This window comes from Neomonachus schauinslandi, chromosome 1 (genome assembly GCF_002201575.2).
Source record: "Neomonachus schauinslandi chromosome 1, ASM220157v2, whole genome shotgun sequence".
Taxonomy (NCBI): Eukaryota; Metazoa; Chordata; class Mammalia; order Carnivora; family Phocidae; genus Neomonachus; species Neomonachus schauinslandi.
The window spans coordinates 196,325,570-196,343,745 of record NC_058403.1 but is presented as its reverse complement, the minus strand read 5'-3'; the positions used below and the strand labels follow the sequence as shown (position 1 = coordinate 196,343,745).

The 18,176-nt window shown below is 56.4% G+C and overlaps 2 protein-coding genes across 3 annotated transcripts; one reads left to right on the top strand and one right to left on the bottom strand.

Moving 5' to 3' along the window:
* Window positions 1-3,961: 3,961 nt before the first annotated feature.
* Window positions 3,962-5,768, top strand: INKA1 (inka box actin regulator 1). 2 transcript variants are annotated; one of them, XM_044917143.1, is made up of 2 exons: window positions 3,962-4,119; window positions 4,918-5,768. In XM_044917143.1, the coding sequence occupies exon 2, from the start codon at window positions 4,948-4,950 to the stop codon at window positions 5,710-5,712; it is 765 nt and encodes a 254-aa protein (XP_044773078.1). In that variant the 5' UTR covers window positions 3,962-4,119; window positions 4,918-4,947; the 3' UTR covers window positions 5,713-5,768. The 2 variants fall into 2 exon arrangements, with proteins under 2 accessions (XP_044773078.1, XP_021542701.1); XM_021687026.1 differs by having other exon boundaries at window positions 3,962-4,172.
* A 160-nt stretch (window positions 5,769-5,928) lies between these two features.
* UBA7 (ubiquitin like modifier activating enzyme 7) lies at window positions 5,929-14,611 on the bottom strand. The gene is made up of 24 exons (XM_044917138.1): window positions 14,556-14,611; window positions 14,303-14,471; window positions 14,070-14,204; window positions 13,867-13,973; window positions 13,444-13,534; window positions 13,233-13,368; window positions 12,942-13,039; window positions 12,702-12,848; window positions 12,033-12,215; window positions 11,748-11,855; window positions 11,515-11,595; window positions 11,279-11,434; window positions 11,023-11,188; window positions 10,738-10,943; window positions 10,591-10,655; window positions 10,317-10,500; window positions 10,169-10,243; window positions 9,735-9,918; window positions 9,154-9,236; window positions 8,761-8,853; window positions 8,477-8,668; window positions 6,784-6,882; window positions 6,609-6,709; window positions 5,929-6,146 (listed from the first exon to the last, which is right to left on the bottom strand). Exons 1-24 carry the CDS (start codon window positions 14,609-14,611, stop codon window positions 5,957-5,959), a joined length of 3,105 nt encoding a protein of 1,034 aa, XP_044773073.1. The 3' UTR covers window positions 5,929-5,956.
* Window positions 14,612-18,176: the final 3,565 nt, after the last annotated feature.

Genomic DNA, 18,176 nt, shown 5'->3' with positions numbered 1-18,176 from the left:
AGTGGCCTGAAGATACAGACAGCAGATGAGACTCCAGAAGACCAGACGTGTTTGTCAGGCCTACCCTGTTGCTAGGTCAGTTGCTTAAACACAGCTGGGCAGGCTGGACTCTTGGGCCTCCCAGATCCTAGCCCCGCCCATCCTGGTGACTTGAGCTCTAGACTCCAGGCAGGCATTAAGAGGCCTGGACAAGGGGCGCCTGGGTGGCTCAGTAGGTTAAGCATCTGTCTTCAGCTCAGGTCATGATCCCCGGGTCCTGGGATCGAGCCCCACATTGGGCTCCCTGCTCAGTGGGGAGCCTGCTTCTCCCTCTCTCTGCAGCTCCGCCTGCTTGTGCTCTCTCTCTGTCAAATAAATAAACAAAATCTTTAAAAAGAAAAGTTAAATAGCTTGCCCAATGTAAAAAAAAAAAAAAGAGAGAGGCCTGGACAACCCCAAGTTTTACTGCTTCCAGTGAATTCTCCCATTCGTTACTATAACCCAAAGGAAATGTTAGGGGGAAAGGATCAAGCTTCAGGTAGGGAAACTGAGGCTTAGGGAAGTAAGTCTTGGTCATGCAGTCTTTGGAGACACAAACACAGCACCCAGGAAAACTAGGTTAAGGACTTGCTACGCCACAGAGTCCAAACTCCAGTTGCCCACCCCGTCTCACCATTAAGAACATTATCTGCCTAGGGTGCCTGGGTAGCTCAGTCCATTAAACCTCTGCCTTCAGCTCAGGTCATGATCCCAGGATCCTGGAATCAAGTCCTGCATCAGGCTCCATGTTCAGCAGGGAGACTCCTTCTTCCTCTCCCTCTGCTGCTTCCTCTGCTTGTGCTCTCTCTTTCTCAAATAAATAAAATCTTTAAAAAAAAAAAAAAAAAAGAACACTATCTGCCTGTAAATCTGAGCCCAGCCATCAACAAAATCTCTTAAAAGTTGCCTACATCCCAGAAGCAAAAAGAATCCTTGGTGATATAAATCAAAATAGTGGTTATCTTTGGGGATATCAAGGGGGCACAGAGTGTCCTCCCTGGAGTAGCTGGGACTAGTCTATACCTCGATCTGGGTGACAGGTGTACAAGGGTCTACAGATTTTAACATTCATTGAGCTATACCTTTGAGAGTTGTCCATTTGTTATATTTATATGTCAATATTTATTTATTTATTTATTTTTAAAGATTTTATTTATTTATTTGACAGAAGAGAGACAGCGAGAGAGGGAATACAAGCGGGGGGAGTGGGAGAGGGAGAAGCTGGCTTCCCGCCAAGCAGGGAGCCCGATGCGGGGCTTGATCCCAGGACCCTGGGATCATGACCTGAGCCAAAGGCAGACGCCTAATGACTGAGCCACCCAGGCGCTATATGTCAGTTTTTAAAAAGTTGTCCACACTTGCTCTTTCTATTTCTTCGTCTCTCACTCTCTTCTGCCCACTATCATCCAGTTTGTCCCTCTCTTCGTGAAACTGCCCTCGTCAGAGTCCTCAGAGACCTGCATACTACTGACTTCAGTTCATTCTCCAATCTTACCTCCTCTAGTGTTTGATGCTTGCTCCTTGACTCCTAAGTGCCCACACTCTCTCGGTTTCCTCCCACCTCCCTGGCTGCTCCTGCTTAGCCCGTTTGCTGGTCCTGCTTCCCTACTACCACCAGGGCTCAGTCCTGACTGCTGCCCTCGGCTGTCTACACTCACCTCCCCCAACACATCCAAGCCCGTGGCCTTAAATACTATCCACTCGCTTTGCCTTCCAGATCCAAGGCTTCAGTGCCAATCTCTCTCCCAAATTCCAGAGTCACACACCCAGTGGCTGCCTCTGCATCTCATGTTGGATGTCCAACAGGCATCTCAAGGGTCGCATATCCACGAATAAGCGTTTGGTTTTCCTCCCCAAACCCATTCTTCTGCAGTCTCTTTCCTGGATCAAGTCACAGAAATCTCATCCAACCAGTTGTTCAGGCCAGAAATCTAGGAGTCTTGCTGGATGCTCCTCGTTCCCTATCCATATTCATGCAAAAGCAAGACTTGATTAGCTCCAAAACATACCCCAAAGTCACCCCCTCTTGTGCCCCAGCCCTACCCAGGCCCAGGCCCTCCCCTCTCTTGGTGGGTGAGGGCGGGAGCCTTCAGTCTGATTACAGAGTGGTTCTCCTAAAACAGCGGGGATTACCCAAACAGGAGCCAGCCCAGGTCATTCCCTGCTCAAAAGCCCAGTGCTCCCTATCACACCAAGAACAAAACCCTATTTTTCTTTCTAGGGTTGCTAGGAGCCTGGTTTTGCTGACCTCCTTCCCCCCAACAACCATCGTCTAGACACCTGGGCCTTCTTTATGTTAAGCCCTGTGCAACTCCTCTCTTCTCAGGGCCTTTAACTGGCTGGTGCTTCTGCCTAGACTACCCCTCTTTTTGTTTTCTTTTTTTGAGAGAGAGCAAGCATGGGGCAGGTAGTGTTCAGAGAGAGAGAGAGAATTTTTTAAAAATTTTATTATGTTATGTTAGTCACCATACAATGCATCATTGGTTTTTGATGTGGTGATCCACGATCCATTGTTTTCGTATAACACCCAGTGCTCCATGCAGTACGTGCCCTCCTTAATACCCATCACCGGGCTAACCAACCCCCCTCCCCCCCCCCCTCTAAAACCCTGTTTGTTTCTCAGGTCCATAGTCTCTCATGGTTCATCTCTCCCTCCAATTCCCCCCCCCATTTTTCCCTTCCTTCTCCCAATGTCCTCCATGCTATTCCTTATGTTCCACAGATAAGTGAAACCATATGATAATTGACTTTCTCTGCTTGACTTATTTCACTTAGCATAATCTCCTCCAGTCCCATCCATGTTGATGTAAAAGTTGGGTATTCATCTTTTCTGATGGCTAATGTTCCATTGTATATATGGACCATATCTTCTTTATCCATTCATCTGTTGAAGGGCATCTCGGCTGGGAGAGAGAGAATTTTAAGCAGACTCCACGCTCAGCGTGGAGCCCAACTCTGGGCTCCATCTCACCACCCTGAGATCATGACCTGAGCCAAAATGAAGAGTCAGATGCTTAATCTATTGAACCACTCAGGCGCCCCTAGAATACCCTTCTTGATCTCCCATGATGGCTCATTCAGATCCCATACAGAATGCTGCCTCCTCTGTGAGACCCCTCTCCCAGACTAGCCCATCCACCCTCCTTACGGCTATTTTTTTGTCTACTGGCTTGCCTAATCTGTCTCAAGTTAGACTGTATCCTGGAACCTAGCCTCCGATTCTGGAGCGGCCTCCAGGAACGGGCTCTGACCATTCTGGACAGAGAGTGCCGCCCTAATCCCCTGCACTCTCTCTAGGTTGGCTTGTGGTGCGGGCAGAGGGAATGCAGGTGTCGCCGAGGTAATCCCTGCTAACCGCACGCTCCCCACTAGAGGGCGGCCCTGCCTAGCTCTGCCAGACGCGGGGCTGAGAGGGCGTGGGCTGGGCCGTAGCCGAAGCCCCTCTCCCGTGCCGCCGCGAGGTCCGGTGCTTCCGGAGTCCTCAGAGGGGCCGGACCCATCATTTCCAGGGTTTGTCGAGGCCCTTCCAGGAACGGATTCAGTGACTCGTGCCCGGAGTGGGCCACAGCACTGCTAGGTCCGACGGTTGGGGGCGCTCTGTCCGCACGTGGGCGTGGCCGGAGGATCCGCGCGCTCACGGAGCCCCTGCGGGAGGGACCGCAGTCCTATCCCGGGAAAAACGGGGAAGCTGAGGCTACCGCGGGGAATCGCCTTGTCTTGGGTCATGCAGCCAAACCGCCCAGGGTGTGGGGGAGTCCCAGGCAGGACCCGCCCGGCTTCCAGCCACAGCCCCGCCCCTCCTTCCAGAGCCGGAGAGAAGTGGGGAGCCGGCGTCAGGCTCACTCACCCACTCGGCCGGGCCCGAGGGGCGGGGCCACTTCAGCCCCGCCCTGGCCCCATTGGCTGCGGCACCAGGGGCGGGGCGCGGCTGCCAGATGTTGGGGCGGTGGCGGCGGCGGCGGCCGGAGCTGTGGAAAGCGAGGAGCGGCGGAGCCAGGCGGAGGGCCGGGGCGCCGCTGGCCGGCCCGCTGGGCCCTCTCCGCGCCGCTCCCGCTGGAGTTCGAGGAGGAACTGGCAGGCCTGGCGGGGGCTCCAGCACGGGTATGCACAGCGCTCGGCTTGACAGCTTCCTGGGCCAGCTCCGCTGGGAACTGGTGAGGCTTGGGAGCGGGTGTGGCATGTGGGGACGCGTGTGGGGTGCCCAGCTGCCATCCGGCCCGAACGACACCCGGGTAGGGGCCCGGCCCGAGTGCCCATCCGAGGCAGGATGGGGGCGGGGCGGCGCAGATGGCCCAGATGGCCCGCATCGGGTTTCGGACGGTTGGGAGCTGCGCTGGGCATCAAGTAACAGCCGCCCAGCTGGCCTTGCTGCCGGGGTGACGGAGAGAGTTGGCGGGGAGAAAGTTCTTTTGGGGCGGATCAGGGGGCTGCGAGGGACTAAAGAAGTGCTGGCGCTGGTATGGATGCCTTCTACCCCAGGCTGACCTCCTTCCTCTACCCCCCACCCCCCGCAAGTGCTCTTTCTCTGAAAGAGGCTGTGAGCTTTGGGGAGCCGAATCCCTCAGGAAGCAGGGATGCTCCCCCACCCCCAGCCCTGAACAGGACCTACTTCCCGATGCAGGCAGGCCCGCAACCCTGCCTCCCGCCCTGGTGGCGGGTACCGACTTGCCCAGCTGTGCGTGCTGCAGCCTGCCGGACTGCCACCAGGTCGGCTGACGGGAGCCACACGAGCTACGTGTACCAGCGCCCCCATGCCTGCCCGGTGCCCGCTGGAGGCTTGCTGCCCGGGCCCGCAGGCCTCTCCAGCCCCCGGGTCTGCTGTTTTGGGACTGGTCTGGCCAGGCAGGCAGGAGTGACAAGCACTACCCCCTCCAACTTGGGCCCTCTCTTCCTCCACAGCTGTGTGGCCGGGACACAGGCTCACCCCCCATGTCTGGCCCCCTTCCACCACCCCCCAAACCCGGCCCACGTGTTCCGCTCAGCCACCGACTCAGGGCCTCAGATGCCTTGGAAGAGGACTCAGTCTGCTGTGTGGAAGAGGAGGAAGAAGGTGTGGCGATAGGAGACAAGGGTGTTGTCTTGGGGAGCCCCAGGGAGCATGGCCTGGACTGGGACTCTGGCTTCTCTGAAGTGTCAGGCAGCACATGGAGAGAGGAAGAGCTGCCTGTACTCCAGCACCCAGCACCCCCAGCGTGGCCCCCCCACAGACAGCGCCTCTCGGCCAGTGGCATTCCCCTGCCCAGCCGCGCTCCGGGGGCCAGTGCACCACCTGCCCACCGACCACGGCCCAAGTCCACCCCAGATGCCTGCCTGGAGCATTGGCGGGGGCTGGAAGCTGAGGACTGGACAGCAGCCCTGCTGAACAGAGGTCGCAGTCGCCAGCCCCTAGTGCTGGGGGACAACTGCTTTGCTGACTTGGTGCACAACTGGATGGAGCTGCCAGAGGCAGCGGGTGAGGGGGACGATGGAGGAGGGCCCCGTGCCCGTGCTCGGCCCCCTCAGTTCTTGCTTGGGCTCTCTGAGCAGCTGCGGCGCCAGCTGGCCAGGGCACGCAGGGCGGCTATGGCGGGAAAGAGACTATCGTGCCCACCTCGCCCGGAACCCGAGCTGCCTGCAGATGTCTCACGCTTTGCCGCTCTCATGCGCTGCCGCAGCCGCCAACCCATCATCTGCAGTGATGTCAGCTACCTCTGACCCTGCCCTCCAGCCTGGGACAATAAAAGGCCTTTCTCTGGACTATCCTGGTTCCATACCCCTGAGGCTCTAGGAGGTGGCCCCAGCCCTTTGAGGCACAGCCCAGGCAGGCGAATCTAAAGAGCCTTTTCTCTCCCTGTAGGGGTCCCCGTCATGTCCATGTCACACGCCCTGTGCATTACTGCCCCAAGTTTCATCATCCATCTCCACTTACGCCCTCCTTCAACAAGCATTTATTGAGTGCTTACTGTGGGCTCGGGATGCAGGGCTCCGTAGAGCCGGGTGATAGGGCTGCTGTCTTGTCACATAGCTCGTAGTGCAGGGGTGGGAAGGCAGTGTCCTCCTCCTCACCCTCACAGCTGAGCTCCAGCACCAGCACCCGCTGCCCTGGCTTAGGCATCCGGCCTGTCACCCGCTGCACCAGTTCCGTCACCCTGGTGGTGTGGTGGGGAAAGTGTTGGGGGTGATTGGCTAGGTGAGCAGCGGGAGGCAGAGCGACCGGGCACGGACCAGAGGGTGCTGATGGGCCATAAGGAGCCCAAGCCAGGGGCCAGAGCAGCTCAAGACAGGAAACATCTGAAACTATTTTAGGAGCAACAGGCAGGGCGAGCAGGAGGCAGGAAGCTGCGAGTCCCCTGGGAGTGGGCTGTGAAAGGGGGGCTTAGCAGGGTGTGGAGGAGCTGATGAGGCCTGCCAAGCAGGCAGCTGGGAGGCCCCTCCTCAGGTTTTTTGTCCTCACCCCACCCCCAGCCCATTTGCTGGCTCCATTTGGCAAAAGAAAGCCTCAGGAGGGTGTGAGGGGCCCAAACGGGGTTGGGAAGAGGAAAGACTTCACGTCTCCCAGCTCCAACCTCCAGAACAGAACAAGTCCTGGCTAAAGCCACGTGTGGGCTCACCTGAGGGCCAGGTGCTGGGCCTGCTTATTAGGCGACCATCTTGCTGAGTAGAGCAGGGCCTTCCCATGCAGCAGCATCGTCACCCTCAGCCCAAATTGTTCCTAGAGAGAGATGGGTCAGGCGCCAGCTAGGCCAGGTTGGGCCAGGCCTGAAGGCAGGGAGGAACGGGGCTTACGTGGAGATGGGCCAGCAGTAACTCCAGGGTCTTCTCTGGCTGCCCAGCAGGCACCTTCAGGCGGTTCCAACACGTCCAGGTCCATGTCAGGTAATGTAACTGGGGGGTGGGGTGGGGCGGGGCGTGAGAAGCTTCTCCCACACACCCTCCCCTTACCCATTACCAGCAGCTGATGGCCCCTTTCCTAGAGGAGGAGATGGACTAGAGGCAGGAAACAGAAGCCGGGAGGGGGTGGGGTTGGAAGGTGGGATCTGGGCCCAGAGTCTCAGCACCCTCCCCGCCTATGCTGGGGCCAGCACAGGAAATGGGGCTATGGGGCCCCCGCACAGGGAAACAGGCAATCCATCACGCAGGCTGGTTGTGTGTGTGTGTGTGTGTGTGTGTGTGTGTGGAAGGGGGGGCGTTGCTTCCTGAGGAAGCAGGAGCAGGGCCGCTGCAGTCACCGATAAAGCTGCTTGATCCTCAAATGCAAGGCTGGGAGCTGGGGGGTACATCCTGCCCCCTCATCCTGTATTGCCAGGGCATTGGACTACATGGGCACAGAGGATCAAGGGGCACAATGACCACTAGGGCCCCGCTGGCTGAGAGCCCCCAGGAGGGATGCACTCCGCATAGGCCTCTTCTTCCTGTCCCCTTTCCTTCCCTATTTCAAGAGTCTTGGGGTTCTAGTGCCTGGAGCTGAGGGTGGCAGGTGGCCAGGGGACAGGAAGGGGGCCCTGCCAGCTCCCCGAGAAAGCACAGTGGGGTCAAGCTGAGACGAGGCCAGAGGTGAGTTGGGGGGGATCCTCCCTTGCCCCCTCCCCCTCCACCATAGACAAAGGCAGCTTATGTGCTAGCTGGAGGAGAGGCCCTTCACAAAGGGGCTCTGTGTACTGTGCCCTGAGGGACCCCAGGCCTGCTCAGCAAAAGCCCAGTGCTGGCCCATGACCTCTCCCCTCTCCCCTGGTGAGGGCATTCTCTCCACCCCCTCTCTCCTGTGCCCCAAGAAAATGCCAACTACTGCCGAGCCTGGGCACACAGCCAGGGCATTCACAGCCCTGCACTGGAAGGAACACACACACACACACACACACACACGGCCAGGAAGGCCTGCATGTGTACTCACATGCACACCCGTGCACGCCGCCAGTGAAGAAGAGCCCTGTACTCCCATCTGGCACACAGATGTACAAGCGTGCTCCCTCCATGCCCACACACCATAGGGCCAGGGATGCCCAGACCCCTGTGCACTCATACGCATGCAACGAACACACACGAGCCCACCCGCGGTGGGGAGCTCAGTGCCCTTTAACTCGGCTTGGAGGGGGTGGGCCAGGGTCCCCATGCCGTGCAGGCAGAGGTTAGGCTCTGTTTGGGGCTAGGGCTCTAGTTCCCCCTCCCTACCACCTCCCCCTTAGGGGCTCTACTGGAAGGAGGAGGCTGTGAGGGACGTCTGGCTCCACTAATGAGTTAAAGCTGCAGCAGCCCCCCAGACCCAGGGCAGGGGAGGGGTGAGGGGTGGGGGTGGCTGATGGCTGCTTCCTGTGTCTGACAGGTCCCAGTCTGGCTTCACAGCAGGAAGGGGGCTGGAGGGAGTCTTAAGGACTCCCCCAGAGTCTGGGTTCTGGTGTGAAGCCAAAGCCAGAGTAGAGCCTATTTTGGTAGGTATAGGAAAAACCCAGGCCTGGTGGGGAGTGGGGTGTCCAGGGCTCACCTTCTGGATGGCTGGGGCACAAGGCACCCAGGAGCTGAAGCGGTTTTCAGCCAGATGCAGGTAGCTGTGGCGAAAGGCACTGAGGGGCCGTGGCCCGCCCACCAACTTGTACAGCTCCAGGCCCACCAGGCCCGCCACAGCGGCTGTGGTGGTGGCAATGGCTGGGATAATCTGGCCCACAATTCGCTTGCTCTGCCAAGGACAGGAGATTTGGTCTGGGCCCGAGGTATAGGACTAGGGTTTGACCCCCACCTCCAGGCCTGAGCCCCAAGGGGCAGAGTTACCTGGGTGCGGTTGGCAGGGGGGATCCCATAGTTCTGAGCACGCAGGCTTGCTGCTGCCACCACAAAATCCACATGGAAGTTGCTATCATTGTCCTGTGAGGCCTAATTCCCAGTATTGTTAACACGGCCCCAGAGTCCCTCACCATGGCTGACCACCTGTCCCCGCACAAGTCTTCCCACAATTCGGCAGTGGGGGGGGGGTGGTGGTGGTGGATGCTGACATCTGTCCCCCTTATCAGATAAGGAAGCTGAGGCTCAGGGAAGGTGATCTGCTTTGGGGTTCCTGCCAGGAGGAGAATTCAGGCCAAGGGAACTCCAAAGCCACCTTCTTAGCTCTTGACCTTCCCCAACAACCTCCCCATCTTGCCCCTCAACCCCTGCTTGGGCTCCCACCTTCTCGAACTTCAGGGGCTTGAGAGGAGGGCTCCTGCTCCAGACCTCCAGCACTTGGTGCAGTTTCTTCAGTTGCTCAGGGCCTGGCAGAGGAAGGGGGTGTTGGGCAGTTCTTAGCCCCCACCTTCTGCCCTCTCCCTGGAGCCTGGTGCCTATTCTTGGTCTCTCCTAAGCCTAAACTGACTACGTTCAGAGAGATCCCTTGATTGATGCTGCATTCTCTCCAGCAGCCCGAGCCCTGCTTGTGTGCGTGCACGCGCATGCATCCGTGCGTGCACCTACGGAATTCTGTCCTCACCTGGGGACCAGAGCTGGGTACTCTCCAGAGCCCAGTGGTTTGTGGGGGTCTTTTTTGCTGAGAATCTGCCATGGGAACAGAGGTGTGGGAGTGTGGGCAGCAGGGAGAGGGCCTACTGAGGGGCTAGAGGATGAGCCCAAACATCGAAAGAAGCAAGGTCAGAGGACCGGAGAAACTGAATTGGCGGCAGGGCCCCAGGGCCCCATCTTCCTTCTGTAGCATAGGCTGAGCACAGGGCCAGGCCTTTGGAGGGCAGATGGGGGGCCAGAGCCAGGGACCTCACCAAACTCAGCAGAAGCCCCAGCGAGGTCCAGGTCGTTAGGAAAGCTGGTGGCCGAGGGCTGGGGCACAGGCAATGGCAGCATTTTCAGTAGTTCCCTGAGCGCCGTCTGGTCCCGTGAGCCAGGCAGCCTGTGCATCCGGGCATACAGGTTAGCAGCCGCCAGCACGTAGAGGAGGTGTGTGTCCTGCAGTCAGACCAAGAGCACGGGCAGATGCACGGGTGTGAGTGAGCATGTACAGGTACGTGGGGTGGGGGTCCGCCCGTTTGTGGAGATGTTGGAGCGCCTGCCTCAGTCTCACGTGTGGACACCCATATGTGGACAAACGTGGCAGTCTCCCTCAGCATCTGTGCATCTCTGCACAATCCAGAGGTGCCCACCGCTGCTCTGAGGGGGTCACATCCCCGCCTTGGGGTTCCCAAGGGACCCCACTCACTTGGTTGGCATCAAACTCCAAGGGCTCAGGACACTGTTTGGGACCCGACCAGAAAAGAGTTCCATCCTCTAGCACCTAGGGAAATGGAGGCTGTTGGGCTCAGTCTGGTCCCCCTGAACCCTCAGCCTTCTGACACCTAGACACCCACTTTATCAGGTGGGAAACGGCTCAGCAGCTGCATGATGCCATAATGGAAGCGTCGTTGCCAGTGGCCAAGGGCCCACACTACACAGTCTTGCCAGGTCCGTGGACGCTCTCTCAGGACACCCAGCACCTCCTCCAGCAGGGTCAGCACCTGTGGCCCATCTGTTTCTGCCAGGGAAGTGAGCTCCCTGCAGAGAGAGGAGGAGGTTTGAGGCTAAGCCCTGAAAACTCTGGGGTTGGGGCTCTGGACTCACATCCACCCCTCTTGGTGGCCTTACTGATGGTGGCGGTTGATGGTCTCAGCAGACAGACAGAAGAGCCCCTCAAACTCATCCCGGGCCCACTGTGGGGGAGAGAGGAACCATGAGGTGTCAGGTGGGGAACAGGTCTGCAGCTGAGGGCGGGGCTGGGTGGGTGCTTCCTACCTGCACGGTGTGCTCGACTGTGCTGGGGAAGTGCCGCAGGGTACAGACAGGGTAGGTAGCATCCTCAGAAGCTAAGCCCGAGGCAGGGGCTCTGTAGGCCTCAGTCACATGTGGCACGAACACGGAAGCATGGCCCGAGGTGCCCTGTGTCCCCGCCTCCAGCAGTGGCTTCAGATAGTGGGTGCAGCGAGCAGCCACATAGTGGCCTAGCAAGGGGGCGGAGGGTCAGGAGTGGGGCTGGCACTGCCTTGAATAAGGGGCTGAGGTTCAAGGTCAAGCACTCACGGGCCTGGAAACTGTCCAGGGCGGCAGCCACGCCATCCACACGGGAGAAGAAGTTGTCCTCGTAGATGTGCTCTGTCGTGGGATCCAGTGCGTAGGTGAGTGGGGTCACCTGCAAGTCTGAGTTCAGGCGGTGAGTGGCCTCTGCAGCTACCTCTGCCTTGGGCCTCTGAGAAGAGAACAGGAAGATGCTGGGGTTGGGGGGTGGGGCACTGTGGACAGTCCAGGATGCAAGATGTGCACAGGGGCCAGCACTCACGCCAACGTCCTGGGTCCTGAAGAGGAACTGACGGCTGAGATTGGAGCGCTCTATGTGGTCCATGTCGGCAACAGTCACGCCCCCGCTGGCCCCGGCCCCCAGGCCCACTAGGGCAAAACCTTTGAGCAGCTCACAGCCGATAGCACCAGCACCCACCTGCCAGCAGGAGCAGCCTTAGCCAGAGGGCCTGGCCTGGCCCTCCCACAGACATCTCCCGACTGGACCACAAAGCTCACCACGAGGTAGCACTGCTGGCCCAGCTTCTCCTGAAAACCAGCCCCAAACACTGCGATTTGCCCATCATAGCGGCAACATCTCTAGGGGACACAGACAGGGGTCAGGGATGGCTGTGCTGTGTCTCCTACCTCTTACACTAACTTTTCCGGGTCAGGATCTCTGGACCATTCTTCCTGTTCCTTCCCTGGTCCTAAGTTTGGAGAAGGCTTGCACTCCTACCCCAGGCTCTTACCGGCGCACAGTCCTCCGGTGTGGGAAGGGGCTTCCCATCTTCTGGAAGGCAATCGAGGGCATCGAAGTAAAGCCACTGGTCCAGAGGCATGAACTTCCTGGAGATTGCCTAGAGGCCAGAACTTCAGTGTAGGGACTCCTGCCAGCTCCAAGCCGCCTGCGATCCAGGCTGGGCTTCACCAGACCGATGAAACCGCCAGGGCCGCTGTCTGGTGCTGGGCACCCTCGGCACGCGCACTGATCTCCACACCCTTCCCAGTCTCATCCTGCCTGAGCCTCTGCCCACCTTCAGCACTTCCTGGGCAGCCACTGCACCCAGCATGGCTGCCATGGGGCTCAAGCCACCAGCACTACTCAGGGCGACTGTCTGCACTAGAGCGTCATCCAGCAGCTCTTCCAGCGGCTCTCCTTCTGTCCCCTTCAGTGGTTCCAGGGACCGGGCCAGGCCCACCACCATCTCTGCATCATCCTGTGGAGTAGAACTCTGTGGGCACAGCGGCCCCAGCCTGAGCTCCATCCCCCACTCAAACCCTTCAGGCAGCCATCCCCCGTTTCAGAGTCCAGAGTGCTAACCATTACACCATGGAACCCTGCATCATCCCCCGTTTCCACAGAAGAGGAAGCAGAGCCTGAGTGTGAAGGCCCCAACCAGTTGCCAGACTGTGCAGCCCACCAGAGGATGCCTCGAAAATGCCTATGGAGGCTTCGCCGACGTGGGTAGAGATTTCAGCCCAGAACTGAGGGGTGAGGAGATGGCCAGGGTCCCCAGGCTTTGTGCCTGGTCCTTTCAGGGACCCGGTCTCTGGTCCGGGGACAGTGCTATCATTTCCTTTGTGTAAGTGGGAAGTGGCGTCTGGAATTATAACTCGGGTCTGTGAGATCATCATTGTTGCTTCCTGGCAGGTGAGACCCCAATAAGGCAGAGGCTCGGGGGAGAAGCAACGGGGCCACTCACAGGATCCCAAGGCTGGGGCAGGCGGCCGTTGAGGTGCTCGAACTGGTGCAGTGCACGGAAGGCCTGATGCAGGCAGCGGGCACGGTCAGCTTCCTGGGGACTCTGGGCCACCACACGGGGCTGGAGCAGGGCTACATCCAGGGGCTTCTGCGACAGGTACTCAGCTCAGGGTCAGGTTCAGAACACTGTGGGCCCCCTGGGGCTCCCAAGCGCCCGCATCTCAGGTGCACTTGCACTCACATGGCTCACAGTCTCGGATTTCTTGACCTCAGTGACAGCCCCACCACGCAAGTAACGGGAGAAAATGGCCGTGTTCCCAATCTCCAAGGTTCCGTCCTCTGGGGGAGATCCAGCCGGGTCAGTATGACCTCTGAACCTGAGTTGCTCTTCATACTCTATCCTGTCTTGTGCCTGTGTCCTTGACCTTGCTCCACACCGAGGAAGGTGGAGGGAGAACCTATCCCCAAGGACCAGGCTGCGTAAGCCCCCCGTGGGGGCTTGGGGGTGGAGCCTGGGGTTGGGTTGGCTTACCCTGCACATGGATAGGCCGGGGATCACAGCCATTGAGCTCAACCATGCCCTCAATGCCTGAGAAAGTCACCAGATCCCCATCATGGAAGTAGCGGGCATCGGCCTCTTTTCTCAGAGTGAGGATTCCAGGGGAGCCCTGGAGAAGAGGTGGTTTGGTTCAGGGGTGCCCCCCGCTTGGTCATCAGCTGAGCACCCACACTTCCGCACCCACCTGGGAGATGTGCTGGATGGCAGCTGTCAGAGGCTCTGCCTCCGTAGGGTCCTGCACGGTGAAGTCCTCGCCGAAGTCACTGAAGAGCTGCCTGGGGTGGGGTGGTACGGTCCCTGAGCCAGTGCAGTGGTTACTCACCGAGCTTGCGGTAAAGGGTGGGAGACACTAGACCCAGCCCAGAGCACCAGCACCGGGGAAGGGATGCTGGGAGAGGCTTGGAAGCCGGAGTTTGAGGGATTTACTGGAGCAGGTCTGGAGACTGGGGTGGAGGAAGCAGAGGTGTGGGACTGGGGACTACAATCAGGAGGGGATGCTAAGACAGGCCCCGGGGCGGGGGGCTGGGGAGGGGCATGGAGCTTGGGAACAGCCCTGGGACCGGTTGCCGCTTGTGATGTTAGGTTAGCGCAGGTTAGTCTCACTCACCCCACGAGGCCCCGGGTATCGGCCACCAGAAAGCAGATTCCGAGCTTGTGGCATAAAGCATCCACCCTCAGCTGCTCCTCCAGCTTCGAGGCAGTCAGCACCACCACCTGGGTGGACTCCGTGTTCAGCAGGGCCAGAACCACTGCTCAGCTCAGGAAGAGGAAGGGACCGGGCTCACCTGGAGAGTGGGGCAGGGAGGGTACCTGGAAGTCCAGCAGCAGCTCCTCGGTGATGTCACCTGTGTGCACACACACCTGGACGGCTCCGTTGAGCTTGGCCACAGGTTCTTGAGATGCCTCAGCCCTGCTCCTTTCCAAGTCCTTCTCTGAGAGGAAAAACTAGAGAGAGACCCAGTCTTCCTTGAGCAAGATTTCTCTTGGGCCCCACCCCCACCCTGGCCTGGGAACCCATAGCACCTCCCCTTCACGACCCCCACCTGGGCAGCCAGGTCAGACCAACAGGTGGGGTGGGGATCATGCAGCGTGAGGCTGCCCACACCCATCAGGACCAAGTTTTTGGCCACCTCAGCCCCCAGACCCTGAAGGCCTGATAGCAGGACCTTGGCTCGCCGAATCCTCTGCATGGCCGGCAAGTCCAGCACACACCTGTGGAGGGGGGAGAAGAAGGTAGGCAGTCGGAGGGCAGAAGTCAGAAGGCCACCCCACTCCCTTCCCCACCTCGGGCCTCACAGCTGCCGTGAGTATAGCTCCTCATCCAGCAACTTGGAGGTCTCCAGGACAGCCATTCTCAGGCCGGAGGCTGGGCAGCTGGCTGCCGCGCTTACAGGTGGGGTCGCTGTGTGGGAGGCTGGGCCAGCAGAGGCCAGTGCCCCACTGTAGCTAGTGCAAAGAGGCACTAAGCTTCGCTACTGGTCACAGCTTTCTTCCTGGCTCCTCTGTCATTTCAGGAGAAACGAAAGTGAAAGTGAAACTGGACTGAGCCAGCTCCTGGTCCCACCTCCAGACAGTTCTGGCAGCTGTAGGACACAGGCAAAGTGGGGCAGAACTCTTGGCTATTTGGCCTCTGGGAGAGCAGATATCTTTTTCTTTTTTTTAAAGATTTATTTATCTATTTGAAAGGGAGAGAGAGAGAAAGCGAGTGAGAGAGAGCAGGAGCGTGTGAGTGGGGGGAGGGGCAGAGGGAGAGAATCTTCAAGCAGACTCCCTGCTGAGCCTGGAGCCCAAGGACATAGTGCTCCATCCCACGACCCATGAGATCATGACCTGAGCTGAAACTGAGAGCCGGATGCTCAACCAACTGAGCCACCCAGGTGCCCCAGCAGGTATCTGTCTTGAGGAAGGGAGCCATGGGAGGGACCCATATGGGCTGGAGGCAATGGTCTCCTGTAGGTCCCTAGATGTCCCAAACCTCGGGCCCCATTCCCCTCAGTGTCGCTGCCTGAATGCGCTTCCTGCCCACAGAGTTCTGGCAGGAACCCCCGTGCCATGAACACTCACCTGGTCCATAACACAGGGCAGAGCCAGTCCCATCCCAGAGGCTGTGGGAGAATGTGAGGCTTACGTTGTCCCATCCCCAGAGCCCAAAGCACAGATCCAGGTGAAGCCTGACATCTTTGGGAGTACCTACTTGGCCCTGGGCCCGCTCCTGAGGATAAGGATTCCCCCTTGCCCACAGCTGCCAGCTCAGGACAGATGGCAGTCCTAGGTGGCCAGTCAGGGAATAAGTGCTGGGACTCAAAGAGATTGGTCAGTCTCTGAGTGCCAGACCTGAGAGTGGCAGCCATGGGGCAGCCATGATCACACGTGTCCTTACTTTTCATTTCACCTTTTATTTTGAAATAATTGCAGACCCAAAGAATGTTGCAGAAACAGTAGAGGTCCTGTGTACCCATCCCCCATAGATGTGTCCTTTTGCCTTCTCGGACACTGGGGGCCAGTTCTCTGGAGGGTGGTGCACAGCTCGCCACAAAACTCCACAACACCTAAACCAGATGTGGTCATAAATTCTTTTTTTAAATGGAAGTAAAATTCATAGAACATTAAAATAACCATTTTAAAGTGTACAATTGTCGCATTTAGTGTACTCACAATGTTGTGCAACCACCACCTCTCTGTAGTTTCAAAACTTTTTCATAACCTACTGAAGAACACCCCCACCACATTAAATAATCACTCTTCATCCCCTACCCCGATCCCCTGGCAAATACTTAGATTCTTTCTGTCTCCAGGGATTTACATAGTCTGGATATTTCTGTGAAAGGAATCATGCAAAACGTGACCTTTGATATCTGCTCTCTTTCACTCAGCATGGTTTTGAGGTTCATCCAAATTATAGCATGTATCAGTACTTCATTCCTTTTTATGGCTGAAAAATATTCCATCGTATGGCTGTATCACGATTTGTTTATCCAGTCACCTGCTGATGGACATTTGACTTGTTTCTACCTTTGGGACATTATGAGTAATGCTGCTATGATCATTCTTTTTTTTTTTAAAGATTTTATTTATTTATTTGACAGAGAGAGAGACAGTGAGAAAGGGAACACAAGCAGGGGGAGTGGGAGAGGGAGAAGCAGGCTTCCCACCGAGCAGGGAGCCCGACGCGGGGCTCGATCCCAGGACCCTGGGATCATGACCTGAGCCGAAGGCAGCCGCTAACGACTGAGCCACCCAGGTGCCCCTGCTATGATCATTCTTGAAAATGTATTTGGGTACTCGTTTTCAATTCCTTGGGGTACATACCCGGGAGTCGAATTGCTGCGTTGTATGGCAATGTTTAATTTTTTGAGGGACTAACAGCTGTTTTCCACCAGCAGTGTACAAAATTTCTATTTCTCCACGTTGTAGCCAATACTGGTTTTTCCTTTTTTTTTTCTTTTGATGTATACCCATCCTAAAGAATGTGAAGTAGTATGTAATTTTTTTTTCATTCAGTAAACATTTACTGGGTGTGTCATATGTACTAGGTACAGAAATCAGGGCCAGACTGTCTTCTTGTGGCTGGCTTATTTCACTTAGCAAATATCTTCAAGGTCCATCCATACTGTAACATATTACAGAACTTCCTTCCTTTTTAAAGCCACATTGTAGTCCTTATATGTATGGACCACATTTTGCTTATTCATTCATTGGTGGATGGATACTTGCGTGGCTTCCATTTTTTAGCTATTGTGAATAATGGCATTATGAACATGGATGTACAAATATCTCTTTGAGATCCTGCTTCCAGTTCTTTTGGGTATATATGCAAAGGTGGAATTGCTGGATCACATGGGAATTCTATTTTTAGTTTTTCTGAAGAGCTGCCATACTGTTTTGCACAGTGGCTGTACTATTTGACATTCCCCACAACAGTGCACAGGGTTCCAATTTGTCCAAATTCTCCATAACACTTGTTTTCTGTTTTTTAGATAGTAGCCATCCCAGTGGGTGTAAGTTTTAATTTGCACTTCCCTAATGTTTAGTGATATTGAGCATCTTTTCATGTGCTTACTGGCCACTCAGATATCTTCTTTGGAGAAATGTCTGTTGCAGTCTTTTGCCCATTTTTTTTCTTCAAATTTTTATTTAAATTCTTTTTAGTTAACATACAGTACAATATTGGTTTCAGGAGAATTCAGTGATTCATCACTTACATACAACACCCAGTGCTCATCACAAGTGCCCTCTTTAATACCCATCACCCTTCTAACCCATCCCCCACCTCCCTCACTCCATCAACCCTCAGTTTGTTCTCTAAGAGTCTCACGGTGGGGTGCCTGGGTGGCTCAGTTAGTTAAGCATTTGCCTTCGGCTCAGGTCATGATCTCAGGGTTCTAGAATTGAGCCCCTGTCAGGCTCCCTGTTCACCCTCCTCTGCCCTCCCCTCATCCCCCTGCCACTGCTTGTGCTCTCTCTCTAATAAATAAAATCTTTAAAAAAGTCTCTTATGGTTTGTTATCCCCCCTCCCCCCCGCATGTTCTTCTGTTTCGTTTCTTAAATTCCATGTATGAGTGAAATCATATGGTATTTATCTTTCTCTGACTTATTTCCCTTAGCATAATACACTGTAGCTCCTTCCATGTCCTTGTAAATGGCGAGATTTCATTCTTTTTGATGGGTGAGTAATATTCCATTGTGCGTATATACTACATCTTTATCCATTCATCAGCCGATGGACGTTGGGTTCTTTCCATAGTTTGGCTATTGTTGATAATGCTGCTGTGAACGTAGGGTGTATGTACCCCTTCAAATCTGTAGTTTTGTATCCTTTGGGTAAATACCTAGTAGTGCACTTGCTGGGTCGTAGGGTAGTTCTATTTCAACTTTTTGAGGAACCTCCATACTATTTTCCAGAGTGGTTGCACCTT